This window comes from Hemicordylus capensis, chromosome 1, assembly GCF_027244095.1.
Source record: "Hemicordylus capensis ecotype Gifberg chromosome 1, rHemCap1.1.pri, whole genome shotgun sequence".
Lineage (NCBI taxonomy): Eukaryota > Metazoa > Chordata > Lepidosauria > Squamata > Cordylidae > Hemicordylus > Hemicordylus capensis.
Genome location: NC_069657.1, coordinates 298180813 through 298207222, shown reverse-complemented (window position 1 = coordinate 298207222; position 26410 = coordinate 298180813). Strand labels below are relative to the sequence as shown.

The window sequence follows — 26410 nt, the reverse complement described above, 5'->3', positions numbered from 1 at the left end:
GTCACAGCACATGCTCAAATGGTCCCTGTGAGGCCCTAGAGGCCAGCGGGGGAAGGGGGAACCTTTGTAGAAACGCCCCCCACAGCCTTTAGGAAGCCCCCCGAAGAAGCTACAGGTAACATTTTTTAAAAATTAATATAATATAAGTCACTGTACACATATTCAGTTTGGCATTATGTACAGAGAATCAGGGCTTGTGAATACTGAGCTGAAGCATATGAGCTAGGATTGTATTCATTTGCTCTTACTTTGGTTCTTATGATAAGTGAATTAAATGTGATGTCTTAATAATATGGCTATTAATGGTGAGTTTGTCTTAGAATCAGTGTGAAATCCTTAGTATTAAGGCCCACTGGGAGTTTCTTGCTCTCTGTCTCTCATTTTAACTGTCTTTCTGAAAGACTAGAATATATTCCAAGCAGTGACACCGTTTACTCTGCATATCCTTTAATTATTTTCAGAGTATCTGGGAAATGTCCAATATTTTTACTACTTATGTAATAGTGATGCTACAATGCATAGTAGAGATTAGATTAATTAGTCTAATTAGACAGGCACTTCTGTTTAGTTTTCCAAGTACACCTCCACATAGTATTTGGGTATTTCATGAGCCCCAGCATACTGAAATTTGTAGTTTTCCAGCATTTTTTGGTCTGGCTACATCCATTGCTAAATAGTTCTTGAAATATTAAAAGATTAACGAGCTTGACTTGTATTTTTGAGCTGATATTATGATAAAGTTATCTGAAGATGGGTGTCAGATGTTTGGACAGGGGGCACAATTTCAGTGCTTGCCCTAGGTGCTATTTTCCCTAGATACGCCTCTGCATGTTATCAGAATAAAGAAACAAACAGTGTAACAGGCTTCATTGTATAATTGGTGGCAGCAGAAATATAAGTACACAAACAAGCCAAAGTAACATCTAAGGTGAAAAACAACTGAAAATAAACTTTACACGCATCCCTGACTCAGACCAAATGCCACATAGTCCAACTATTTCCAGGTTGGCTTACAAAACTGAAAGAAAATCAAAATCCAAAACAAGTTGGGAGTAAGTCTCATGGAACTCTCTGGAGGTTGGTTTTGTGGTTTTTTTTAGAAGTTTACTTAGAACTTGTAAGTGTGCACAGCTTATGTCATGAGTAAACTCACAAAGGAGGCACATAGCACACTAGCTGTGCTTGGGAATCAGGATCCATCTGAAAATCAGCTAAAGCTCTGAATATTTGCACACAGTACAACAGGCTCTTAATTCCCTACACCACAGTTTCTAACTCCATTTGATCTCTTTAAACACGTTCAGCCTTTGTTTTCATAGGTGCAAAACCTAGTAGCAACAATCATATCAATTTATCTGAAGAGTTAAAAGTAACAAAGAGAAGAGGTGCCCAAAAATAGTTAGAAAAATTTATATTTATTAAATTCAGTAAGTCCAGTGGTTACGAATGTAGAGTGTATGCTTAGTTTCTTCTAATTACTTGCATTTAAAAAAAAAAAATCACACAAATGATGCAGTGCAACAGTGGTATTATTTGCAGATTAGAAGACGATAGATAAAAGGCTAATCTGCATAAGAGGGGAAAATAATATGACAGTATTCTACCAGAAGGCCTTCATTACATTTACGTAAATAAAGATACATTGGAGACTGAGCACAATTATTTTTTAACTAGAAAAAATATTTTAATGCTGAGGCTCTTTATGTTCCTTTATTTACATGCCACAACTTGTTACCGAATTCTGACAGAAAATTACTAGACTGAAAACAGAGGGAATAGCTTGTTAGATCCGTATGGACTTGTACTCTGGAAGATGTTTACTTAGAGTTCCTGGCCATCTGTTTCATGGACCTCTGCCAACATATGGGCTTTCTGTGTATACACTTGTCTCTAGACTTAGGTGGTTGATAATAGCTAGTGAACAGTCAGATACTGCACTGAGCTCTTCATGTGAAATATAAATGTGATGAGTATAAAAATGTTCCTGCTTTGGAGAGGATTTTTAAAAAAGAAATTGTTAGAATTTTTTCTCCTCATAATACATCTCTAATAAAATGAAAATGCTGTGGATGTAGTGCTGTTTGACCAGATATCTAGGGTGATAAGTTCTATGTTAATAGAGTAAGTATTGTAGTCTGTTCTTTGCACTCTGCAAGCTATTTAGCCGTTTAGAGATCTATTTAGGAGAACATTGTGGAAGATAAGCAAAACAGAAAATAACAGTGATCGGGCTGTTAGTTCAATTCAACACCTTCGGTGGGAGTCCATGCCACTATAGGCCTTGACCATGGTACAGTACCATATAAATTGTGCTACCCCACACCCCTGCCAGCCCTTCAGCTGCTGCTTGGTGGCAGTGGCCGCAGCCTGTGTTTCCTCTCCAGTTCGGTTGCCACTTAGCCACCTCATGGTAGCGGGGAAGTAATTTGCCTAGGCAGCAAGAGGTTGCTGGTTCGAATCCTCACTGGTGTGTTTCCCAGACTATGGGAGACACCTGTATCGGGCAGCAGCAATATAGAAAGATGCTGAAAGGCATCATCTCATACTGCGCAGGAGATGGCAATGGTAAACCCCCCCTGTATTCTACCAAAGAAAACCACAGGGCTCTTTGGGCTCCAGGAGTCAACACTGACTCGACGGCAGAACTTTACTTACTTGGTTGCTACTTGGCAGCGGCAGCATCTGGGAACTGCAGCATGCACCACCATCCAGGCTGCTGCTATTTCTCAACGCGAGAAAGGCAGGATTTTTGCTATAGTTCTCCGGCTTAAGCAATCAGAGATTAAAGGGATTTATTTTGAATAGTAAAGTTATTTAATTTTGAAAGATTTTACTTGATCTAAGTATGCATACATGAATGCTTCATCATAGATGGATTTTAAATTAAAACCCATAATTATTTATTTGTACTGTAAAGACAATATTTAAAATTCCTTGTCTACATATTTTATGCAGTTCACTGCTCATCTGTGGAAGAGCAGTAATATTTCTGGGTTAATAGAAGAGAGTTCTAAAGAATCTGATTTTTAATATAAATGTCCACCCTAACCACCTGTGTTGCTCTGTCTCTTCAGGCAGTGTGTGTGTGTGTGTGTGTGTGTGTGTGTGTGTGGCCTCAATGAGAAATGAGAATAAACAAACAGAATCTGAATCCAGATAAGACAGAACCTCGCTTCAGACATTATGTTGTACAAGTGTACAGATGTCAGTACACTCATATGTGCTGTGTGAATGACTGTAACTGTGATAGTTTTAAAAATGAACCTGGATACAGACCCCTCAAATTCATAGTACAGATAGGAAGTGTATTTCTGTACCTGTTTTGAACATAACATCTGAATACCTGTACCTGTTTACAGACCTGTACACTCATACAGTGTTGCACATGATGTGTGCATAGGGTTGGGGCTGTTGATGGCTGGGAGCACATGGATCAGTGGGTGCATGTTGCATATCAGTGCTATATCTGTTGTTGCGAATGACTTCAAAAATTCCATTTAATAAAAGGAAGAGAACTCTTATTGATTGATTGATTGATTGATTGGTAATGTGCCTTCAAGGTAGAACTATATAACTGGAGGGAAGCATGGAATGCCATTCTTGCCATTGGTGGAACTTGCTATGTTAGCTAAATACCTGCATACCACTGCCCTGTGTGGCAGCCTGCTGAACTACGGCAGCGTTGCCAGGAATGAAGTTCTCAGTTCTCCCTGGACTGACTCCACCCAGTCAGGATGTTGATTGGATCCTTCCAAGGTCAGAAAGGCTTCTCATCTAGGCTCAACCCTTCAAGGTCTCCCTGGACTTGGTGCATTATGTTTTCTTATCTGATCAGCCCCAGCTCCATCATCACCACCCTCATCCCTGCTCAGCTTAACCTTGGCTTTTGGCTCTGACTTTCAGGTGGTCTTTTGCTCCTGGCTCTTGATTGTCTGCTCAGCTTTGACCCTTGGTTTCAGCTCTGACTCATGGCTAGTATCCTGACCCTCGTGCCTGGTTTGTATGGTTGGCTTTGGTGCTTGAGTCCCAGCTTGCTTCCTGACCCCAGGCCCTGGTCTGTTCTGGCCCCTAGTTCTGTTCAAGGCCATTCCAGTCCTGGCCTGAGGCTCGGAATGACCCCATGCTGACACGAGGCTTGTTACTTTTTCCTTATTTCAAGGAGCAGCCCCTTATTTAGGACACAAATATAGAAAGGCAGTATATAAGTGCATTAAATAAATACATGCAATACATTACATTCTAGTAAAGTACTGTTAATGTTCTGACACATGTAAGGAGGCTGTTCTCACTACACAAGCAGCCAAGACTTGGAAGCTAAAGAAGTCAAGCCTGGGCTTGGCTGCCTGTCAGAACCACCAGGTGTCGGGCGGCTCCCAGTGGCGCCTTGGCGGCAAACCTGCCTAGGGAGCCCACCTCGTAAATGAGGTTAAGAGAGTGAGCGCTCCCTTAAACACATTTCCTTGATCGTATGCCAGCTCCGGCTACTTTCAGCTGGTGCCTGCCCGTCACTGGAGGTATCCCCACAATGCAGTGAGCACTCACGCAGTGCATTGTGGGATTTCCAGGGGCCAGGGTGATGCATCTGCAGGGAAGGTGGGCTTCTACAGCCTTCCCCACTGCCCGTCTGCCATCCCGCCCACGCAGTCGTGAGAACGACCCCAATATGTCATTTTATTCAGGCCTTACAATGTGTCTCTTATTTTGGAGCTCTCTACGTGGCAAGCCCAGCTGACATTGATGTGCAAAGTGGTAACTGGCAAGGAAACATATGCAAGGGAAAAGTGGTGGATTGTATGAAGGTACTTAGCCCTTACCCTGCCTGAACATCTCCCTCCATTGGCTTTGACCACCCACAAGCTGAGATTTCTAAGATCTGTTTGCTGGCCAAGTAAGGAAAAGTGACTGGAAGAAGGAGCTGAGGGGGAAAGTGGATGTGAGGCAAAGTTTCTACATACTGTTGCGTTGCACATCAGTTGCAAGCATGAGCTGGGAATGCATTGCTTGCTTCCTAGGGCATTGCTCCACTCTGTGTGTATATTACTCAAAATATTCTCTTTGCTTTCTTAAATAGCATCTCTCAAAGTCTGAATAACCAGCAAGGGGAGGGGCTTGTCTGCTTTATCTCTGCAGGCTCTCAGTGACCTGCCCCTCCCTGAATGGCCCTGACATTCTCTAGGGATGGAAGATGTTTTAGGGAACAGCAACTGCTATCTCTGCTGCACCAACGCCTATTTCCTGTTTGGTTGCTTCTGAAGCACTTTAAAAGGTCTGTGGGGCAGCCAGAGGCTTTTGGTGTGTACATTGTGCATGTCTTCAAGTGCTGCAGTTAAGGATGCTTGTGAGATACAAAGGGAGTTAGCATCTAAAACATCTGGAGGAAGATGTAGCATCACACATACACATAGCCGGTGCCATCTTCTTCAGTGGCAAATGCTTTATTTTACTGATTTAATTGTGAATTGTTTTCAATTGTGTTCACTGTAAATTGCCATGAAAGTTGCGATGGCAGCTTTTAAGGTGGCCTTTGAATATCATGGCTAATGTCCTATCCTCAGTTTTCCTTAGCATTTCTTCTAAGGTATCTAACTTCTCAACATTTAATGTACTTCCGGGAGAGAAAAAATCTTCTAATTTCTATCTTGCCTATTCTGCTTATTTTTTAGTTCAATTTCGTGGGCAAATTGCTTGGTCCAAGAGGAAATTCCTTGAAAAGGTTACAAGAGGAAACAGGTGCAAAAATGTCAATTCTCGGGAAAGGTTCTATGAGAGACAAAGCCAAGGTACTGTTCTCAATTCTTGACGTTCAAGAATATTAAGTGTAGTTATTTTAATATGTCCATTCTGTCCTGGTTCCTGAATATATTTGGTAAAGTTAAATTATAGAGCAAATTGTTTGTAAATACATTATTTGTGAGGGGAAAGAATGTTGGGGAATCCTCCTGATGACTAGTCATTTACACCTCATTTAGATTGAAAAATTACCATGTTTTGTTTTTTAAATGTTTTTGAGCAGTGGACTAGTGATACGTTTCAGTCACAGCTAGACCACTAATGAAGCTGGATGAGGTGAGGTGATAGGCAGATATGGTGGATTGTAGGGGTGTGCCAAACCAGTCCACAATCAAATTGGTCCATAGCAAACCAGCCCAGTTCAACTGGTTCAATCACGGTCTGGCCTGGCCCTGGCAAAAGAGGTCTGGTCTGCGATCAAACTAGACCAAACCTGGTTCATTGGCAGACTGGTTCGCCAGTTCGAGTGCCTATAAAGGGGAATCCAGGAAGGATTCCCCTTTGCTTCCAAAGGTAATAAAAGGTGGCAGGGGAGCAGCGAGAAAGAGGCACCTTTAAAACGGAAAGAGAAGACTCATATTGGCAGGCCTGAATCTGTTAATCTGCTTATCGTTGTGTGTGCACTTGCTATTGCTTCTGCCACTGAGAAGGTGGGGGAGCACCATACAGGCCTGTTGGTAAGCACCTTCTCTTTCAGTTTTAAAGATGCCTCTCTCTTGCTGCTGCCTTGGCACCTTTTTTTTAACCTTTAGAAGCAAAAGAGAATCCTCACCAAGGGAATCCTCTACCTTTTACAGGTGCTCGGTTTGCCTGTAAAAGAAAGGACTGGACCAGCCAGTCAGTTTGACTGAACTGATACGCTGACCAGGGTCTTCTCTGAATTCAGCCCAAACCGCCCAGACTGGTTCCGTGCACACCGCTAGTGGATTGTCCACTGGTTTGCTGCCTTCAGCCACCTCGGCCTGCCCCCTGGAAGCAGTACACCAGGTGCTTTCATTCTCCTTCTCCTTCCGCACCCTCATCTCTGTCCTTTTCAAAAGTCAGGAGTGAAAGAAGGAGTCGTAGAGAGAAGAATCTTGTGCTAGAATCTCTCCATTTCAGGCATAGGGGGGCTTGGGCTGGCGCTGATGGGAATCTTTTACTCCCAGAAAAGATATATAAAATGTTACTGTGCATGCTACTCTTGCTCCTGGAAGAGGTAATTTGGAAAGGGGCTGCAACATCTTGAAGCTGCATTGCATTGTAATTACAATCTGGCTGGCTAATATTTTTTCCTTGATCTTTTTCTTTTTGGATGTATCGTTGCTCCATAAGGTGACAATATGTAAAACTTCGGTACCATTTCTTGAATTAGAATCAGGGCCAGTATTTATTGATTCCAATCACTCTTCTGGATGGTTATGTCCCAAGCTTGACATGTTTATCAGTTCCACTCAGTTATTTCTGACATTGCTTTCAGAAACCCTGGTTTGCTCCTATCTCTCTGTCACCTCTGTCATTCATCTCAGCAGTTCAAACAGTAGAATAGACAAGAAAATAATCAGTTTAAGATAGAGAAGAGAATCAATAAGTTGCCATTTCCAGGGGTACTATCAGTTTATTTAATGCTGTATTATTCTTGTTGCCATTCTGTTCAAACACATATCCTCATATTCTAGGGATATCCAGAAACCCTGAAAAAAATGCATGTATCTTATAGAAGCTTACTCTGCTTCCCTTGAAAATTTCCAGATATTTCTCTTGGGAACCCTGAAATTTCCTTCAAGCGTTACTATTTTGAAATTTCAATCCTAATTTAAAATGTGTATTATTATTATTTTAATTATTTAAGGTTCAGCTCTCTTTTCTCTAGAACTTTATTTTTTGCACAAGGATGCTGGGTAGATACATTTTACCTCTAGTGCACATGCAGTTTTTGTTATGATCATCAACGTAATCTTTGTTATGAAAATAAATTTAAACAAGGAGGAAATTCACAAGAGGGGGAAAGAAGAAAATATAATTTTATTTTTAAAAAGGTAACAGATCCTTCTGCCTCATCTCAGAACTCTAATTACCAATCTCAATATTGATGCATGAGCACTCATATTAGTTCAGTAATAATCCTACTTTCCCCAGAAAGTCAGAAAAAAAGAGTATTTTATGAATTATAATTAGTCAAATTGTCAACTTAACTAACTCATAAAGAAGCAGAAAGCACACATAGATGTTTACATTTTATACACCCTTGAACAAACCAAGAGTCTTTTTATATTTTTAAAAAAGGAAAGAAGCCTGCCCAATCCAAGAATATGTCCAACCAAGTTCTTGGACAATTTTTCTATCCATCCAACCCAGCATTCCTATTCAAAACCTCATTATTTAAGAGAATGTCTTCTTCGCCATGAGCCCCACTGCCTGTTAAGATCATCTGGAGAGGTTCATCTGCGGGTGCCACCAACATGCCTGGCGGCTACTTGGGAACCGGCCTTCTCTGTTGCAGCCCATCAACTTTGGAATGCACTCCCTGTTGAGATAAGAGCCTCCCCATCTCTGGCAACTTTTTAAAAGGCACTGAAGACGCGTTTATTCACCCTGGCTTTTAATTAGATCTATGGTTCTAAAAAATATTATTATTATTATTATTATTATTATTATTATTATCAATAATACTGGGTTTAAAATGTTTTAAAATGTTTAATGTTTTAACTCAATTACATGATTTAAATCAATTAAATGATTTTAATTGTTAAGTGATTTGATATTTTAAATTATTTTAATTGTAAACCACCCAGAGACGCAAGTTTTGGGTGGTATAGAAATGTAATAAATAGAAAATAAAAAATAAATTATACAGTGAGGCTGTTCTTATGACCAGCCTAACCCAGCCTTGGGCAACCCATCTGGGGTCAGGCTGGCCATGAGAAGCAACGGGATCCCTTCATTCCCTACCCTCCTAACCCTCTTAAGAAACCCAGCTGCATGCTTGCACCCTTATCCTGGCTACCAGGTATCGTGTGTCTCATCAGGCTGATTTCAGCCCAAGGAGACACACAGATGGGTGCATAGAGCACCTGTCTGATGGGGGAATCTCCAAGGCAACGCACATGTCGCACATTGCATTGTGGGATATCCAGAGGCTGGAACAGCAAGTGCCGGCTCCAGGTCCCTCCTCCCTGCTCCGTGCCTCACAGAGCTGCACGGAGCAGGGCTGCTGTGGGCATGCAGAAAGCACACCCCAGATGGACTGTTTGGTCATATGGGGGAAGGTATTTTAAGAGCAGCCTTCCCCCTGTGCCCTCCCAGCCCACCCCTGGCGATGGTGAGAATTGCCTCAGTATGTCTTCTAGTCACTCCAAGTCTGTCTTGACAGTATACCCCTTTAGGTCATGGACAGATTTTGTAAGCCTCCAAAATGCTTCTTTCAAGATCCCTTGGCAGTTCCAAGTACATTGCAGTTGCACTGAGCTCCCAAAGATTTCTGGAAGCGGGGTCTTCCTTTCTCAAAACACTCTCTCCCAGGTCTCTTTGAAAATTAAATTTGCATTTCCAATTAACAATGCAATTAAAAAGTTAATTTCCTTAACTTGCAAAGGAAATTAAATATTTTTTTGAGAAGAATATCTTGTCCAGTCATCTTTAAAACTTTAAAAACCTGCAGGTACTGTTCTTTTCTTTTCTTTTGCTTTTTTTGAACTATAGTGCTGCCTGAGGTTTCAACTTAAAGTAATAAAAAGTTTTTAAAAGGGGTTTCTTTTTTTCCTTTGCTCTAGCCTATTTGTTGATAGATGATGTTGAAGAATGGTGAACTTTTCTGAGCACAAAATAACTTTGGGATTTGAGCTTAGTTCTCTTTTGAACTCACTTTTTACCAACTCCTAACATTTTGCTCTGAACCCAGCTTGGTGAAGTTCATCTCTACACCTCAAGGGTTTCATTTTCAGCTCCAAATTAATATCCACTCCACAGTTGTATCCACAGAGAGCAGCATGGCTATAGGAGAGATTGTTTTAGATATAATGCAAGAGAAGTTGTACTTCCTGGAGGAAGAGGAAATATACAATATCTTATATGTATTTTCAAAAGAGCAGAAAATGTTATGATCCTTATGGATGCATAACTGAAGCACCTGTGGGCAAAGGGAGATATCAGCAGACTTGTGCTAACTCAAAGATAGGTCTGTTTCACAAGAATCTGGAGGGGGGAAACCCCATGGGCACAAAAAATACCCCCAACTGCCCAATGTAACTCAATGGAGTGGAATGTTTATGGACTCAGAGGACTAAGACCGTGGAGCTCAGTGTCAAGAATGGGGAAGGAGGGCTTGAATAAAAAGATCAGGAAATGTTTCAACTTGAAGAATATTCCCTCTAAACAGTCATAGCCCTCTAGACAGTCTCACAACCTCTGCTTCTGAGGGGGGAGAGGTGTCAAACTCTTTATTTTTCTTACAAACAATTTTACACCTTTGTGTTTCAGATGAACATAAGAACAGCCCTGCTAGATAAGGCCCAGGGCCTATCTAGTACTCCTGTTTCACGCAGTGGCCCACCAGATGCTCCTTGGAAGCCCACAGGCAAGAGCTGAGGCATGCCCTCTCTCCTGCTGTTGCTCGCCTGTAACTGGTATTAGAGGCACCTTGCCTCTTAGGCTGGAGGTGGCCTATAGCCTCAGACTAATAGCCATTGATAGACTTGCTCTCCATGAATTTATCAAAACCCCTCTTAAAACCATCCAGGCTGTTGGCTGTCACCACATCCTGTGGCAGAGAATTCCATAGGTTAATTGTGCATTATGTGAAAAAGTACTTCCTTTTGTCAGTCCTAAATTTCTGGTCAATCAGTTTCATGGGATGAACCCTAGTGTTGTGTGAGATTAGGCCCCTGATCATATTGGTTGCCCTCTTCTGCACCTTAGAAGGTGCATCTCAGAAGCTGGAGAAAGGATCTGGCAATTTCAGCTCTAGCTGTGGAATGTTAACCCCTCCCCCCCACCAATAAAATTAAAATCTGTGTGTATATGTGGACTCTCCTGAGGAATGGAGGGGGAATTTGCATACTGAATCTGTTAATCTACTTATTATATGTGCACGTTTACACACAGAGGCTTTTCTCATGACCAGCCTAATCCTGACTGGGCTGCCCCAAGCAGGCTTAGGCTGCTCGTGAGAAGTGGTGGGATCCTCGTGGATCCCTCTGCTCCCCTCCCACCCAACCCCCTTAATAACCCTGCCTTTTTGCCGAGGTTAAGAGTGCTCTTGCACCCTTAACCAGGAATCACAGAGATGGGCGCATAAAGCACCCACCAGAGGGGGGAAATCCCCAATGCAATGTGCATGCTGCATTGAGGGATGCCCGGGGAGATGCCTGGAGCGTGCCACGTTGGATGCATGGATGCCTGGAGTGTGCTGCATTGAGGGATGCCTGGAGGCTGGAATAACAAGTTCCGGACCCCAGATCCTTCTGCCCTGCTCCGAGCTTCACAGAGCTGCACAGAACAGGGCTGTCCTTGTGGGCACACGGGAGGCATGCCGAAGCCGACTTTCTTGGTCATCTGGGGGGAAGGTAAGTGAAAAGCAGCCTTCCCCAAACACCCTCCCCACCTGCCCAGGGCGATCACGGGAATCACCCCACAGAGTCGCATAATAAATTAACAACATTCAGCATTAGATATTACCTATAGGGATGTGCAAAAAATTTCGGGCACAGAACGATCTGTGCCCGAAACGAACAATTTCGGGTGATTCGGGGCCGAACCGAATCACCCCCGATGTCCCCCGATATTTTTCGGGCACGAGCCGAATCACCCGAATTTCGGACCCGAAAAATTCGGGTGATTCGGTTCATGGCTGATTTTTGGTGATTTTTTAAAGTTTTAGTGACTTTGGGGCAGCTCGGGCGCCTAGCATGGGATTTGGGCAAAAGGAGTGGGGTGGGGTGGTAGTGCCTAATGGGTGCAGGCTACCACCCCAATTTCAGGGGGATTGGGCAAAGGGCTGATTTTCGGTAAATTTCTGAAATTTTCATGTCTTTGGGGCAGATTGGGGCAGATTGGGGCAGAAAGTGGGGCCTGGGGCAGAATAGTGGGGTGGGGTGGTAGTGCCTCATGGGTGGAGGCTACCACCCCAATTTCAGGGGGATTGGGCAGAGGGCTGATTTTTTGAGAATTTTTTAAGTTTTGGTGACTTTGGGGCAGTTTGGGGGCAGAAAGTGGATCTGCCCCAAAATAGTGGGGTGGGGTGGTAGTGCCTAATGGGTGGAGGCTACCACCCCAATTTCAGGGGGATTGGGCAGAGGGCTGATTTTTTGAGAATTTTTGAAGTTTGGGTGTCTTTGGGGCAGATTGGGGGCAGAAAGTGGATCTGCCCCAAAGGAGTGGGGTGGGCTGGTAGATAGTGTCTAATGGGTGGAGGCTGCCACCCATGCCCAATTTAAGAGTGATTGGGCAGGGGGTGAATTTTGGTGAATTTATTTTTATGAGGTTTGTCTTCATAAGGTGAAGTGTGCTAAATTGATTACTTCCTCATATTATTCATAGTAAAGGAAAGTGTGAAAAAGTGAAAGTGGGGTCATGAGAGCTGTTTAATTGAAAAAAAATCTCATTTTCTATGATAGAATGAGAATTCACACCTCAGGTAAAACTTCTAAGGTGTGAATTCTCATTCTATCATAGCAAATGAGATTTTTTTCAATTAAACAACTCTCATGACCCCACTTTCACTTTTTCACACTTTCCTTTACTATGAATAATATGAGGAAGTAATCAATTTAGCACACTTCACCTTATGAAGACAAACCTCATAAAAATAAATTCACCAAAATTCCCCCCTCTGCCCAATCACTCTTAAATTGGGGATGGGTGGTAGCCTCCAGCCATTACGCACTATCTACCAGCCCACCCCACTCCTTTGGGGCAGATCCACTTTCTGCCCCCAATCTGCCCCAAAGACACCCAAACTTCAAAAATTCTCAAAAAATCAGCCCTCTGCCCAATCCCCCTGAAATTGGGGTGGTAGCCTCCACCCATTAGGCACTACCATCCACCCATTAGGCACTACCATCCACCCATTAGGCACTACCACCCATTAGGCACTACCATTAGGCACTACCACTATTTTGGGGCAGATCCACTTTCTGCCCCCAAACTGCCCCAAAGTCACCAAAACTTCAAAAAATCTCAAAAAATCACCCCTTTGTCCAAACCCCCTGAAATTGGGGTGGTAGCCTGCAACCATGAGGCACTAGCACCCCACCCCACTATTCTGCCCCATGCCCCACTTTCTGCCCCAATATGCCCCAATATGCCCCAAAGACATGAAAATTTCAGAAATTTACCGAAAATCAGCCCTTTACCCAATCCCCCTGAAATTGGGGTGGTAGCCTGCACCCATTAGGCACTACCACCCCACCCCACTCCTTTTGCCCAAATCCCATGCTATGCCCCCGAACTGCCCCAAAGTCACTAAAACTTTAAAAATTCACCAAAAATCAGGACTTTGCCCAATCCCCCTGAAATTGGGGTGGTAGACTCTACCCATTCGGCACTACCACCCCACCCCAAAACTTTGCCCCTGGGCCCCTTTTTACCCCCACTAATCGATTCAGATTCAGATTCAGATTAAATCCGAATCTGAACCGAATCAAGGGTGATTTGGGTGACCCAGATTCGGGCACAAAACAGAACAGGGGTGATTCGGCTCGGGTCCGAGCCGAATCACCCAAAAACCCGAATTGCACACCCCTAATTACCTATTTGTAGGTGAGGCCCATCAATAACAGGGCAAAGTCATTTTGTGTAGATTACACTGCTATGAAAGTTCAAGAAATGAAATCCAGAAGGCCCTCTGATATTGTGAGGGTAACATTCATGGAAGCGAAAACATTAGAGAGCTTTATCTAACTAAAAAAATGGGGTAAGATTCCTTAGCTAAACAATCTGTTCTTATGGTGAGAATGGATGGAGCAGCCTGCATGGGGAGAGTGGCTGTTTAAACTTTAAACCTCCCCATGCATCAGCTGAGAACCACAGGGAGGTGTAAAGTTTAAAGAACTACTCTCCCACTTCTCAGCTGATGTGCCGAGAGGGTGAAAGAAGCAGCACAAGAGGTGAGAGTGGATGGAGCATCCTTCCCCTTTTGTGCCGCTTCTTTAAATCTCCCCACACACCAGCTGAGAAGTGGGGAGAGTGGCTATTTAAATTGTATACCAGTTTAGTCAGGGTGGTAGAAAATGATAAATAACCAAACAACCCCCCCCCCATGATAACTTAATTGGTATGCAGAGAGTAAGGATGAGCACGGACCATGAAGGCATGGTCCAACGCAGGGGGGGGGGGTGTTGCTTTAAGGGCGTGGGGTTTTACTTACCCCTCCCACCGCTTTCCCTCCTCCGGTGCTCCAGTTTTTAGCAAAATCTTTGGGGCGGCAGCATTCCTCCCTGCCGCCCCTGCCCCCTTATTGTTTGTCAAATGCGGAAGTAACTACCACGCATGCGCCCACCACCGTCAATGTGTGTGCGCGCCATGCACATCACCGTGAAGTGCGCTGTGGTGGTGGGTGCATGTGCAGGAGTTACTTCCGCAAATAACAAGGGGGCGGGGGGCAGGGAGGAATGCTGCCACCCCAAAGATTTTGCTTAACAATGGAGCACCGGAGGGGGAAAAGCAGCGGGAGGGGTAAGTATAATCCCCCCCACCCTTAAAGCAACACACACACACACCCCAGTGACAGTCTGTTGGATCGTCGGACCAGCGAACCAGTTCGCAGGCCTCCAACATGGCCTGCGAACCAGTTCATGCACATCCCTAGCAGAGAGGCGGCCTATGAATGGGTGAAACTGTTATTCAAGGGCCACTTGTATGTCATAGAATTTTGTTATTAGTGTGCTTGCAAAAAAGGAAGTAAAATTGAAATGTGTAGGAATTAAACTTCAAATATTATTCATTTTATTGAATAATTACCATATATGGTTAATTTCAATCATAGTAAATTTGAGAAAGATCTGTTGAGCGTGATGTTTTTGAATTGTTGATCTGATTATTGAGTGTTAAAAATCTGTTGAGAACAATAACAAATTAAAATATGATTGTATTAAGAATTTCTTCAAAAAATACAAAACAAATTTAAACCTTCTCCCCAACTTATTCTGGTGTAAAAAGTCGTGGATACTCTCCTACAGGTATCTTTAACATTAAAGTCCTTGAAGCTCTTCTTAGTGGTGACGCACCAGACCAGTACTGTAAGCCAGCTGGCATGCTGCATGCCAGTAGTGCATCTCTAGAGTTCACCTGGCCTCCATGCATGTGTGAAGGCCAGGTGAACTCTGGAGATCTGCCACTGCTGCGCAGGATGCTGGATGCGGCAGTACAGTGGCAGCATACAGTGCTGGCCTGACCCATTGTCGCGGGTAACTAAGAAGAGCTTTGATGACTTTAATGTTAAAGATACATGTAAGAGAGCTTCAATTAATTTAACATAGACGTACCTGTAAGTGCTTGGTTAAATTTAATGTTAAAGGTTCCTCTAACTGACCCAGTGCTGCCAACTCAAACAGAATGGACTTGTTTGGTAGAAACACTGGGTTGCCCCAGTATTCTAGTCAGAATGTTTGGGCCATCTTGCATCCCATTATGAGCTCATTCCAATAGATTCTGCAATCTCTATATTGCACAGGTTTTTTGCAGGTCCGTACTGTGTGTGTGTGTGTGTGTGTGTGTGTGTGTGTGTGTGTGTGATGTAACTTCAAAAACTTTTAGTATCTGAATTTCAGAGATGTTGTGTTTTTTTTAAATGGCGATATTAGTATTTATTTATTTATTTATTTTTACATTTATATCCCACTCTTTCTCCAAAGAGCCCAGAGAGGTGTACATGGTTATGTTTGTTCACAACAACCCTCTAAATTATGTTAGGCTGAGAGATATGTAAAAGGCCTAGAGTCATCCAGTGAGTTTCATAGCTGAATTGGGATTTGAACTTCGGTCTTCCCAGTCCTAGTCCAACACTGTAACCACTATGCCATGCTGGCTCTCTAGTTGTTTGCTTAACATGATGAACACGGGAGAGAAAAGTGCCCATCATACAAGACTTCCTAGGAGGGAGTATGTATATGAGGGAGGGCAATAGATCCTGGGGGTCTGTCCCACCGTGACCTAGGATGCTTTTGCAAGGGATTACCCTGTCAAAGGAGTCTATGCAGACCAAATGACACTCCTGCTCTGCTGGCAGCTTGCTGCTGGTGGACTATTCCTCTCATGAGAGGGCCAGTTTACTGGGGAGTGCCATGGGGCTGTAAGCCCTAGGTCTCCCATTGGACCCATGAGTTGAGCTAACACAGCAACTGGACTTGTGTGGAGTTCTATTCAGAGGTTTCTTCTCATGAGTTGTGAGGGGGGTATCCCCATGGTCCTTATCATGAATGAGTGTGGTATGCCTCAGTTCGGCATCTATCATGATCATAAAGAAGGAGTCTCCCTTCTCAGTGATGGAAATGCTGATCCTGCTTCCAGGCCCTTCTCATGAGTAAGCCTAGGGACTGCAAACTCCCAAGGGGAAAGGGGCTGCCCCTCGCCATTCCCCAACCTTCCAGTTAAAAACATAGAATTTACTGCTTGAGAATCGCTGTTTGGGTCTGCCTTTTAAACCCAAATCCGGGTATTAGGAGTGTGCATGGCTCCAAACTGGTCCAGTTGGGCATGGGGAGGGGGGTGTTTGTAGCTTTAAGGATGGGGGGTGGTACTTAACCCCCCCCCCGCCGCCGCTCTTCCCCCTCCGGCACTGTGGTTTTTGTAAAAGTTTCTGGGGCGGCAGCGTTCCTCCCTGCCGCCCCTGCCCCCATCGTTAGCCTGCCACAGTTTAAATACGTTACATGCATGCGCCCATTCCGTCAACATGTGATGTATACGGAGCGCGTGCACGGCGGTGGCGAGTGCACACGTGCGCCGGAATGGGTGCATGTGTGTAACGTACTTAGACTCTGGCAGGCTAACGACGCTGCTGCCCCAGAAACTTTTACAAAAACCACAGCGCTGGAGGGGGAAGAGCGGCAGGGGGGAGTACTATCCCCCCGCCCTTAAAGCTACAACCCCCCTCCGTGCCGAGCTGCCGGACCGGTTCAGATCCGGACCGGTTCGGAGGCCTCCAGCATGGCCTCCGAACCAGTTCATGCACATCCCTACCAGGTATTTCCCCCATCCAGCCATTTGTTCCCCTCCTGGTGCTGTGATGGGGTGTCCTGCTTATGTTGCCACCTGGACTATTTGTGCTTGTGAACATACATCATTGTTTCATTCTCAGGAAGCAAAGCACTTAGTGCCCATCCTGTCATCCTGTCCCCCTTCCCTCCTGCTTGCCATGTGTGGAGAGCAAGTGACAGAGTGGGAAGTGGGGATGCCCTGTGTGACTGTGCTGCTTGACAGGTTGACAAGCTTGGGATGGGGCGTGGTGACATCCATGTTGCTGGACAACTCCATAGCTGGATTAGTGACAGGAGGGGAGGGGCTGCTGCTTGGAGAGGTGGCCAGTGAGAAGCGGCACAGCCAGGGAGTGGCTGCATCCCCAGGCATGTTTGCACTGCCATCTCTATAATTGCTATTTGAAAATCAGCACAAAACTGCTGTTATGATGGCATCCAGGATCGAACGTAACACATCGGCATCCAAACCAAAGGTTTTGGTGGCTAACCTTTGTGCAAATCAAAGGTTCAAATAGGAGTTTGTTGAGGCAAACTGCAGGTTGCTTTCAACTCAAAACTGCAATTTCATGAATTCGGACTTAATGGAGTTCCAACCTCTGCCCTGTTTAATTCCAGTTTTGTGTTACATCTGAATTCGGCCATAGTGATAAGATTCAGTGCAAGCAGGTAAATTGCTCAACTTGCAGTTCTTTTTCCTCTCCCCTCAATCCCTTCTTATCACTTTATAAATAAAACAATTTGAAATGACCTAGAAGAAAGTTATGAAAAAGACAAGTGAAATTTGATTAAAAGTTGAGTTATACATAGGTGTTAAATCTCAGAATTTCACATCTGATGTGCCTAGGGAACAATCACTCCCAATTATATTTTCAACTAAGCTTTCTAAGGCACATCTTTGGTTATCAACTATGTGCCATGAAATACATAGCCTCATTCATTCCTATCATATTGTATGTAGTTATGCATCATTCATAGAATCAGAGATTTTGTGAGGGCCTTGCAGGTGACCATCTCAGGGTTAAATCAAAATTGTTATAACAATTATCAACTCTTTTTATTGTTCCTTTCCCCCTGCCCCATTTTCTCTGTGAATTGTATATTGCTGAGAAAGGACATGATGAAGAGTGTTGTACAGAGGAGGGGAGATAATTTTCTGGTCCTAGAACTGGGTCACATATAATGCTCTGATTTTTTAAATGGGTTTTTGGGAAAGCGTTCAGATAATTTCTTACATAATTGTTGGAGGTCAACAGGAAAAAGCTTGTGTCTGTAATTGTGATGAATTTTGAGACCTTAAGGACTCTTTTCCAAGGAAAATAAGAGGTAAAATAAAAGTTCGTTGTATTGTACAAGATTTCTTGATTATCTTGTATAGGATCATCATCTTACCATGACTTCTTGTGGTTCTAAAACTCATCAGCTTTGAGTGTAGTTGCAGTTTGTGACTTTTGAATTTAGTATTAGATGGACTTTTTTCATGATGCCTCAGAAGAGCATTGATGGTGTTTGCAACAGTACACGATATTGCAAGTTCTGTTTTTGGCAAATGAATTGATCTATTCAATTGATTCAATTGATTTAGATATGAAGAGGGAGCAGCCACAATAGACCAAAACAGTGGCCACCATTAACAGGACAATCAAGAACAACACTCACTTTAGGAGATGCTGGCACTATTAAATTAGGACTGAACTAAAATACCACCACAATGTCATTTTGTTTGCCCAATTTACAGACAGCAAAGTAAATTTTCAGGAATATTTTAGAGTGGGGGCAAAATGGGACAAAAGGCTTGGGGGGGGCGTGTTTTCAAGTGGCAGCTGTGATGGTGATCCTCCCTGCAGCTGTGGGCTAGTGGCAAGCATTTTCCTGCTCATAATTCCTGTGAGGATGCTATTTAATTATGTACTGTAGTGTTGTTCGCAGGGGTCATTCTGAGGAAAAACCAGCAGTAGGCAGCTTTTGGGATGACTTCTCCTGCTGCCTGTTTCCCAGCATTTTGTCCTTCCCAAATACGCATGCTGAAAACTCTGTACCAAGAACATTTGGCTCATCCATATACTAAATATCGCTATTCTTTCTACCATGTTCATAATGGATAGGTTTTATAGCATTAAATTGTTCATTTTGATTAGTGAGCAACAGAGCCCAATAAGAGCACAGCAAGAGAGAGAATACAGGCCTCTTAAATTCAATTATATTTAAAAAACACATAATCTCTATTTTCTGTTCCCTGGGAGTCCTTCAAAAGCATGCAGTAATAAGATCTATGATAATAAGTAATAAATTCTCTAATACGTAAAACATGAGTTTGTCAGATAAAACTTTACTGCTTTACTGAAACTGAAGAAAATCTATGATAAAACTATAAGGGGAAAGTGACATTAGAACAATCCAGCATCTTGAATACCTCTCTTGATGGAAAATACAATGCCTAATTAATCTCCTCTCTGCAGTTTTGTTGTGCAGGCATTATTGCTATGAGATAGATAGAGGTGATACTGACATAAGTCTTAGAGGTTTTCCTCTTTGGTTGTACAACAGTGTGCATCACCACAAAATTCTAAGAGGAATATGTGCTCACAGAATACTAGCGCAATACTAGTCCAGATGCCCACTGTTTGACTACTGCACAGTGCTTTTGTTGTCATGTAATAATTTGCTGTGTTTGTATCAGGTCACAAGTCCTTATGAAACACAGTGAATAGGGGTATGCATGGTGTCCACATATGCATGAATGCCACTTGCATGGCATCCGCACCTGAGTGGATGCCATGCAAATGGCCTCCGCGCATCCATGGAGGCTGGAACCATGCTGCTGCCATGCAGGTGGCTTCCTAACAAGGCATCACATGCAGCAGCACCAGCAGCCATGCCAGCCAGGTAAGAACCTTACTACCTCTCTTGCTTCTCCCACCCAGCCACCCCTTAGCATTCTCAGGACCCCCAACCCTTTACTTGTATAAGAGAATCCTCATCAAATTCCCTTTTAGAAGTATTTGCTGCCCAAACCACCAAACCAGTTCTGTCAAATGGACTGGACCAGCCAGGGGCGTAACTATAATAGGGCAAGGGGAGACAGTTGTCTGGGGGCCCACTGCCTTGGGGGGGCCCCTAAATGCAAGTCACATGGCTGACTCCCCCAGCCACACACTCACCCAGGCTTCCTTCAGTTGTATTCATCCTCTGAAATTGATGTGAGTGTTAAGACCTCAGCCTCATTTAAGATTTCTTTACTTCATGAGCTGAGCTTCAGTGAGGGGGGCCCATTTTAAAATCTTGTCTCTGGGCCCACTCCAACCTTGCTACACCCCTGGGACCAGTCAGTCAGTTTGACCAAACCAGTTCAGCAGCTCACAGTTTGGCTCAAATTCGAACGAAACTGCGATTTTTGGTTCATGTACACCCCTAACATTGAACAAAAATGAGTGGCTAGCCTACACACTACGAAACCAAAGCCAAATCAGATATTTAAATAAGATGCCCATATTGCATTGAAACAACTGCCTGGAATGCCTTTTGCCATATATCCATTTATCCTTTTGCCATCTATCCTTTTGCCATCTATCCATCTATCCATACTATCCATTTCTTTGATGATCTCAAGCAGAAAATTAACACAAAGAAGAGCAACATAATATTATTTCTTTATTATTTATTTGATTTAGGAACATAGGAGGCTGCCATATACTGAGTCGGACCATTGGTCTATCTAGCTCAGTATTGTCTTCACAGACTGGCAGCAGCTTCTCCAAGGTTGCAGGCAGGAATCTCTCTCAGCCCTATCTTGGAGAATCCAGGGAGGGAACTTGGTACCTTCTGCTCATCCCAGAGCAGCTCCATCCCTTGAGTGGAATCTCTTACAGTGCTCACACTTCTAGTCTCCCATTCATATGCAACCAGGGCAGACCCTGCTTAGCAAAGGGGACAAGTCATGCTTGCTACCACAAGACCAGCTCTCCTCCCTTCCCCAAATGGCTCAGGGCACTATATTAAATCAAAATATAGTGTACTTGCCTTCAAAATTATGTACCATTGTTAAAGAACTCCATCCAATGTTCAATGAAGACACATGGGTGTAGGGGTGGCAGCATGGTGGCAAACTCTGGCCCTGATCTTCGCATGTTCAATAGAACACCTGTGGAGAGCCCTTGTGCATGCAAGTTCTCAGTTGATGGCTTGGAACCCTGTTTTCTGAGTGTTCCTGGTCACATGAAGAAAGTCCTTAATCATAATCTGCATGTACTTCTACATGCATTCACTGAATTTACACACAACATATGTATGTGGTTAGAGTCACATTGCAATCATGTAGATGATCAAGTAGGATTAAGGGTGGCTTCAAACATAATCTGGAGGTGCCAAAAGAATGAGGTGCTTCACACATTTGGTGTGCAGTGCCTGAGAGGGTTCTGCGAGGAGAGTGGGCTTAGCCCACTCTCCCCGCAGATGAGCAGCTGCTCGTAGCTGGGTGGCCGGATCGGCTGCCCACACGACTGCCGGCTCTGCCATAGAGCCAAAAGGGGTGGTGGGGATCGGGGGCTGCATGGCCCCCAGAAGTTCCCAGATGCCTCATGCAAGCACGCAGGGCATCCTGGAGTAACCTCCAAGCCTGGGAGGCTGCTTGCAGCCCTCTGGCAGGAGTCTCCTCATGTGTTGCCATGGGGTTGAGCCACGCTGTGGCAGCACACGATCCAAAAACCTGGGTTAGCTGAGCGCTTGCTCTGCTAACCTGGGCTAAGCGGAGGGCTACTTTGGCGGCCTAGCCGCCAGAGAACCAGAGGGCTCGTCCGCAAGCCTGCTGGTTCTTATGATGGGGGAAAACCAGGCTTGGCTTCTTTAGCTCGGTTTTTCCCCATCGTGAGAATAGCTTCAATATCTCTTGGCAGAGAATCACATCTCTTCTTGTGCTTCTGAATTAGCATGTGAAGGGAAAACTGGTCCATGTCTCATAAGGTACCTGATACCTGTTCTCCTGATGCAAGAGTTTATTTAAAAGAGAGTTCCCGCTTCTCACATTGCTGCAGAAATGCAAACAGGAAAGCCACAATTCACTTGTGCTTTCCTGCATTAATGTGTTCTGCTTTGAGTTCCCCCCTCCTTCCCTTTCTTATTTTTTTTTTTTTTTTTTACAGTTTATGCAGCTGGCAGCAGAAGCAACACAGAAACTGGCTGCCATTTTTGCTTCCAGAAAGCTCCTTGAATGATGCCATGTCATAATGTATTGGCATTCTGAAGACAGCTAGATGCAGCCAATTGCCAGGGCAAAATCCAGTGCAGGGGAGTCAAACTGCAGCCCTCTTGTAGACATTGGCCTACAACTCCCATCATCCGTGACCAACAACATCTGGAGGTCCACAGTTTGACACCTGTGACCTAGTGCTTCCAGTACTGCTTCTGCTGCTGACTGCAGAAGCACAGCATACATTGGGGATGTGGGAGGAAGGCACACAGGCACAACATAAAAATACAGGGTTTTTAAAAAAAGAAACCTGCCAACACTATTAATCAGCCATAATCTGCCTTGCATCTATATTATTAATTCTCCAAGATGGGCCATGCGTGGGGACGTGGTAGAAAGGAGACAATTGGCTGACAGAGTTTGCAAGCAGAAGCACCTGATTGGGTGGTGGGGATTCCATATGCAGATAGGAAGAAAGAGCCTGTGAGAGCAGAAGCACCATGGTGATTCGGCAATGGGGATTCCATATGCAGATAAGGAGGAGCCTGTGATGGTTATGGTCAGTTTGAATGCAACTGTTACTGGTCGGAAGATGTTCTTGATTGTACAGGAGAGCAATCATGAGGGAGGAAAGAGCCCCTTCAGAAGAAGGAGGCTGCCATTGTGTGAATTAGATGAGGAAACAAGATGAACAAAATCTGTTAACTCAGGAAGGGAAGTAGGGGGAAAACATGAAGAGAGGGGGAAGAAAGAGTGGGGAAGAGCGAGTGGAGGAGAGAGAAAGAGCAAAAGAAGGGAGAGGGAAGAGAGACAGAAGGAAGGGCAAGGGACGGGCCTGAGCCTGTCAGCAGCCTAAGGGGAATGAGCGGCCATGGCAGCACTAGCAGCAAAGAAAGGCCCAGTCAACCACTGCTGCTGTTTGGGGCTACCAAGGTCATTGTCAGAGGGAGGAAGGCAGGCAAGGGACGGGCCTGGGCCTGTCAGCAGCCTGAGGAGAACAAGTGGCCATGGTGGTTGCAGCAGCGAGGAACAGCCCAGTCAACCACTGCTGCTGCTCCTGGTGGGAGGAGCAGGAGCGCGGCTTGGGTGAGGGTGGGGAGGTCTCTGGGGATAGGAGGCTGCAGTTTGGCCAATAGGTGGCAGCAATGTTGCAGCCACAACCAGGAAGGGTGAGGGGGATGGAAACAAAAGGATGGAGGAGGAGCAGGGGTGCAGCTCAGGTGAGGGTGGGAAGATCTCTGTGGTGAGGGGAGCAATCCAGTACTAATGCCCAGATGCTCTAAAGCGTGTGAGAGTTCCATCATTGAAGTGGAGAGAAATAATGGCAGTGCCAGGATGCAGAGATGGAGGGCCAGCGGGCAAAGCCCCTCCGGCCAGAAGAGGTGGGCGGACGGCAGGTGAAGCCCCACCAGCCAGGAAGAGCAGGTGGGGGGGGAGAGAAATAATGGCGGCGGAGAGGAGGTGGGTGGGCAGATGGCGGGCAAAGCCCCATCAGCCAGGAGGAGGAGGTGGGAGGCGGAAGTGGGATTTCCTGGCTCTGGCCCACCCACTGGGGTGAGGCAGCGGCAGCAGTGGGCCATTATCTGGCCGCATGGAGGAAGCGGTGGTGGGTCAGCCTAGCTGGGCCGATAGCAGTGGGATGGCCTGGCCCGGGGGGGGGAGTGGCCGGTCAGCCAGCCACAAAGCCGGGCATGCCAGCATGGTGGGGAATGGATGAGCCCAACTAGAGGCGCAGATGCTCTGCGCCCAAGTCCACTAGTCAAACTTTAAGACTGTTGTGTGCCCATCCCCTGAGAATGCCAAATGACCCTCAGCTTTTGCCACCTCAGAATGGGGCCAGCACTAATGATGACAGAGAGCTGGTTTAATTATTTAAAACCCATGAGTAGGAGCCAGTTTAGTTGTTGCAGCCAGATGTGATTATGCAGGGTAGGGGATAGCATGCCTGGGGGCTGGGGCCAGAGAAGCACACTCTTACTTCTCTCTTTGTGACGGGCCATGCTAGTTCATCTGAACTTATTTGTAGTAGCATTCCAAGGGGATTTCTGGGAGATAAATGGTTGCCGGTGAGCTGAGAAATTTATTAGAATTCGCCAGCTCCCATTCCGCACCCCACCTCCAAATTTGCAGTAATTGGCTTCCCATGTTTTCCACCTGAGATGAATCTGGTAGAGAAAATGACAGACATTTCAGATCAACTCTTTTTGATATGCTGGGTTTGATTATTCATGTGGATTATTGTAATACTATTGTTAGCCATCTTGAGAGTGGCAGCACTGATGGATGGGATATATATTTTCCAGTAAAGAAACAAACGACTCTGGAACATCTCTCCCAAGTACTTGGGAAAGCCTGTGCATCTTACAGAAGTGTTACAAAATGTTCTCATGTGGGCTGGTGTATGGTAGGGTGTCAAGCCAGGTTATGCAGTGGGATGGGGAGTGGGGGTGGGTGGGTAGAGAACCAGCTCTTGCACCATTTCCTCTGTTTTATTGGAAGGCTAAAATAGAAATAAATGAACGTGTTCTTTCAAAACCTTAGAGAAACACTAATGGGAGCAGCTGGTTTTTTCACTCTTCAAAATGCATTGGCTCCAGTCAGGCATCAGAACAGAGCGGGCTTGCAACATGTGTTCCAATACTCATGTTGTTTGTGTTATATTGAAACATTGTTCATCTTTAGTCATCATCTCCCTTGACGACAAGAATTTGTTATATTAGATGTTCCTAGGTACTGCGTGGGAGAATGAAGGTCAAGAGCAAACGACACAATTTTGCCTATTAGCTCTGGGAGCCTCCAGTCCCTGTTGAGTAGTCCACACTCCTGGCTGTAGGGCTAGATTCTAGATTTGTTGTGGAGATTAAGCCATCTGCTTCACTCTAAATGTTTCCTACTGAAATGATTCATGAAGTGCTATATCATTTCAGTGCAATTAGTGGTGGCATTTTCAAAGCTGAAAAACCAAGAGGGCAGTTTAGCCTTCTCTGAGGAATTGCATACTCTGGGGCTAGATCTTTAGAAAAGTACATTGTTCTAAGAGAACACTTGGCAAATAATTCCATCAGGCTTGGAACAGATGCTTTGAAATATCCCCGTGTTATTGGCACACAATGGTGATAATGGCTGTATCCACCTCCTTCAAATCTGATATAAGACTTGTATTTCTCAGTGTTTAGGAGAGCTAGGAAAATTACAGTGCTAAAAGAGGTGTGATATGTTGGGCCTATTCACTCATGACTCAACCCTTAGATTTGTGTACAAGTATGTGTGGACATACAAAGTCAGATCATTGACCCATCTAGCTCAGCATTGTCTAAACAACAGCGCTTTAGATATGGGGGTTTCCAGTAGTGGCCGGTGAGCACTACTCCAAGAGGGGGAGTTGAAACAATGTCTTTAATAAAATGCTTACCTTGCTGCCATAGGTGCCCGCCCGGCAGCCTCCAGGAAACGTGGTGGCTGACTCAGCAGCCTGCATGGAGGTTGCCTCATCCCTGCCACTCAGCTGGCATCTGTGCATGTGTGGCAACCATTTGAATGGTACTGACCACTGAAATGGCTGCCACACATGCGCAAAGGCCGGCTGAGTGGCAGGCTTCCCAGAGGCTGCTGGGTGCCCATGGCAGCCAGGTTAGTGTTTTATTAAAGGTGCAGCTTCCCACCCTCACCACTTACACACAACCCGCCAGAGCAGCACTCATCAGCCACTACTGGGTCTTTTCCAGCTGCTCTATCTGGAAATACTCCAAATGGAATCTAGGGCCTCCCTGTATGCAGCATGGGTGCCCTACGACTGAGCTGTGGTGCCATCCCCAGTTGTTCCTGCAGTGAGATAAGAAGCCATCTTCAGGCCTGAGTACTTCCTTCCACTCTCCCAACTCACCTCCTTATGGATAGAAGCTTTTGAGGCTCTTCTCCCAATTAGTGAGAAGAGCCATGAGGGGGTTAGCAGGGAGAGCGGGCTCTCCCCACAGACAAGCAGGGCGGCAGCCCTGGGCGGCCGGATTAGCCGCCCACACAACTGCCAGCTCCGTTATGGAGCTGGAGGGAGCTGGGGGGATCGGGGGCCACATGGCCCTCAGAAGCTCCAGCATGCCCTGTGTGAGCACGCAGGGCATGCTTGAGAGACCCCCCATGCCAGGAAGCTGCACTCGCTCCGCAAACCTGGTTTAAGGGGAGGGGTAGTTTGGCGGGAGGCCACTGGGCTCACCTGCGAGCCCGGTGGTTCTCACGGTCAGGTGAAATAGGGCTAGGGGAGCCTAGCTCG

General features: G+C 45.1%; 1 protein-coding gene across 24 annotated transcripts in view; it reads left to right on the top strand.

Moving 5' to 3' along the window:
- The window catches only part of KHDRBS2 (KH RNA binding domain containing, signal transduction associated 2), a 655851-nt gene that overhangs the window by 251323 nt on the left and 378118 nt on the right, over positions 1 to 26410 (top strand). For 23 of the 24 annotated variants that reach the window (XR_008313986.1, XR_008313983.1, XR_008313981.1 and 20 more), the window contains exon 3: positions 5664 to 5780. The exons of the other annotated variant lie outside the window; for it this stretch is intronic. Coding sequence is in view for 1 of the 23 variants with exons in the window: in XM_053286503.1 (XP_053142478.1) it covers positions 5664 to 5780 (117 nt within the window). In the remaining 22 variants the exon portion in view is untranslated. The remainder of the gene's footprint in view (positions 1 to 5663; positions 5781 to 26410) is intronic. 24 annotated transcript variants of the gene reach the window in all.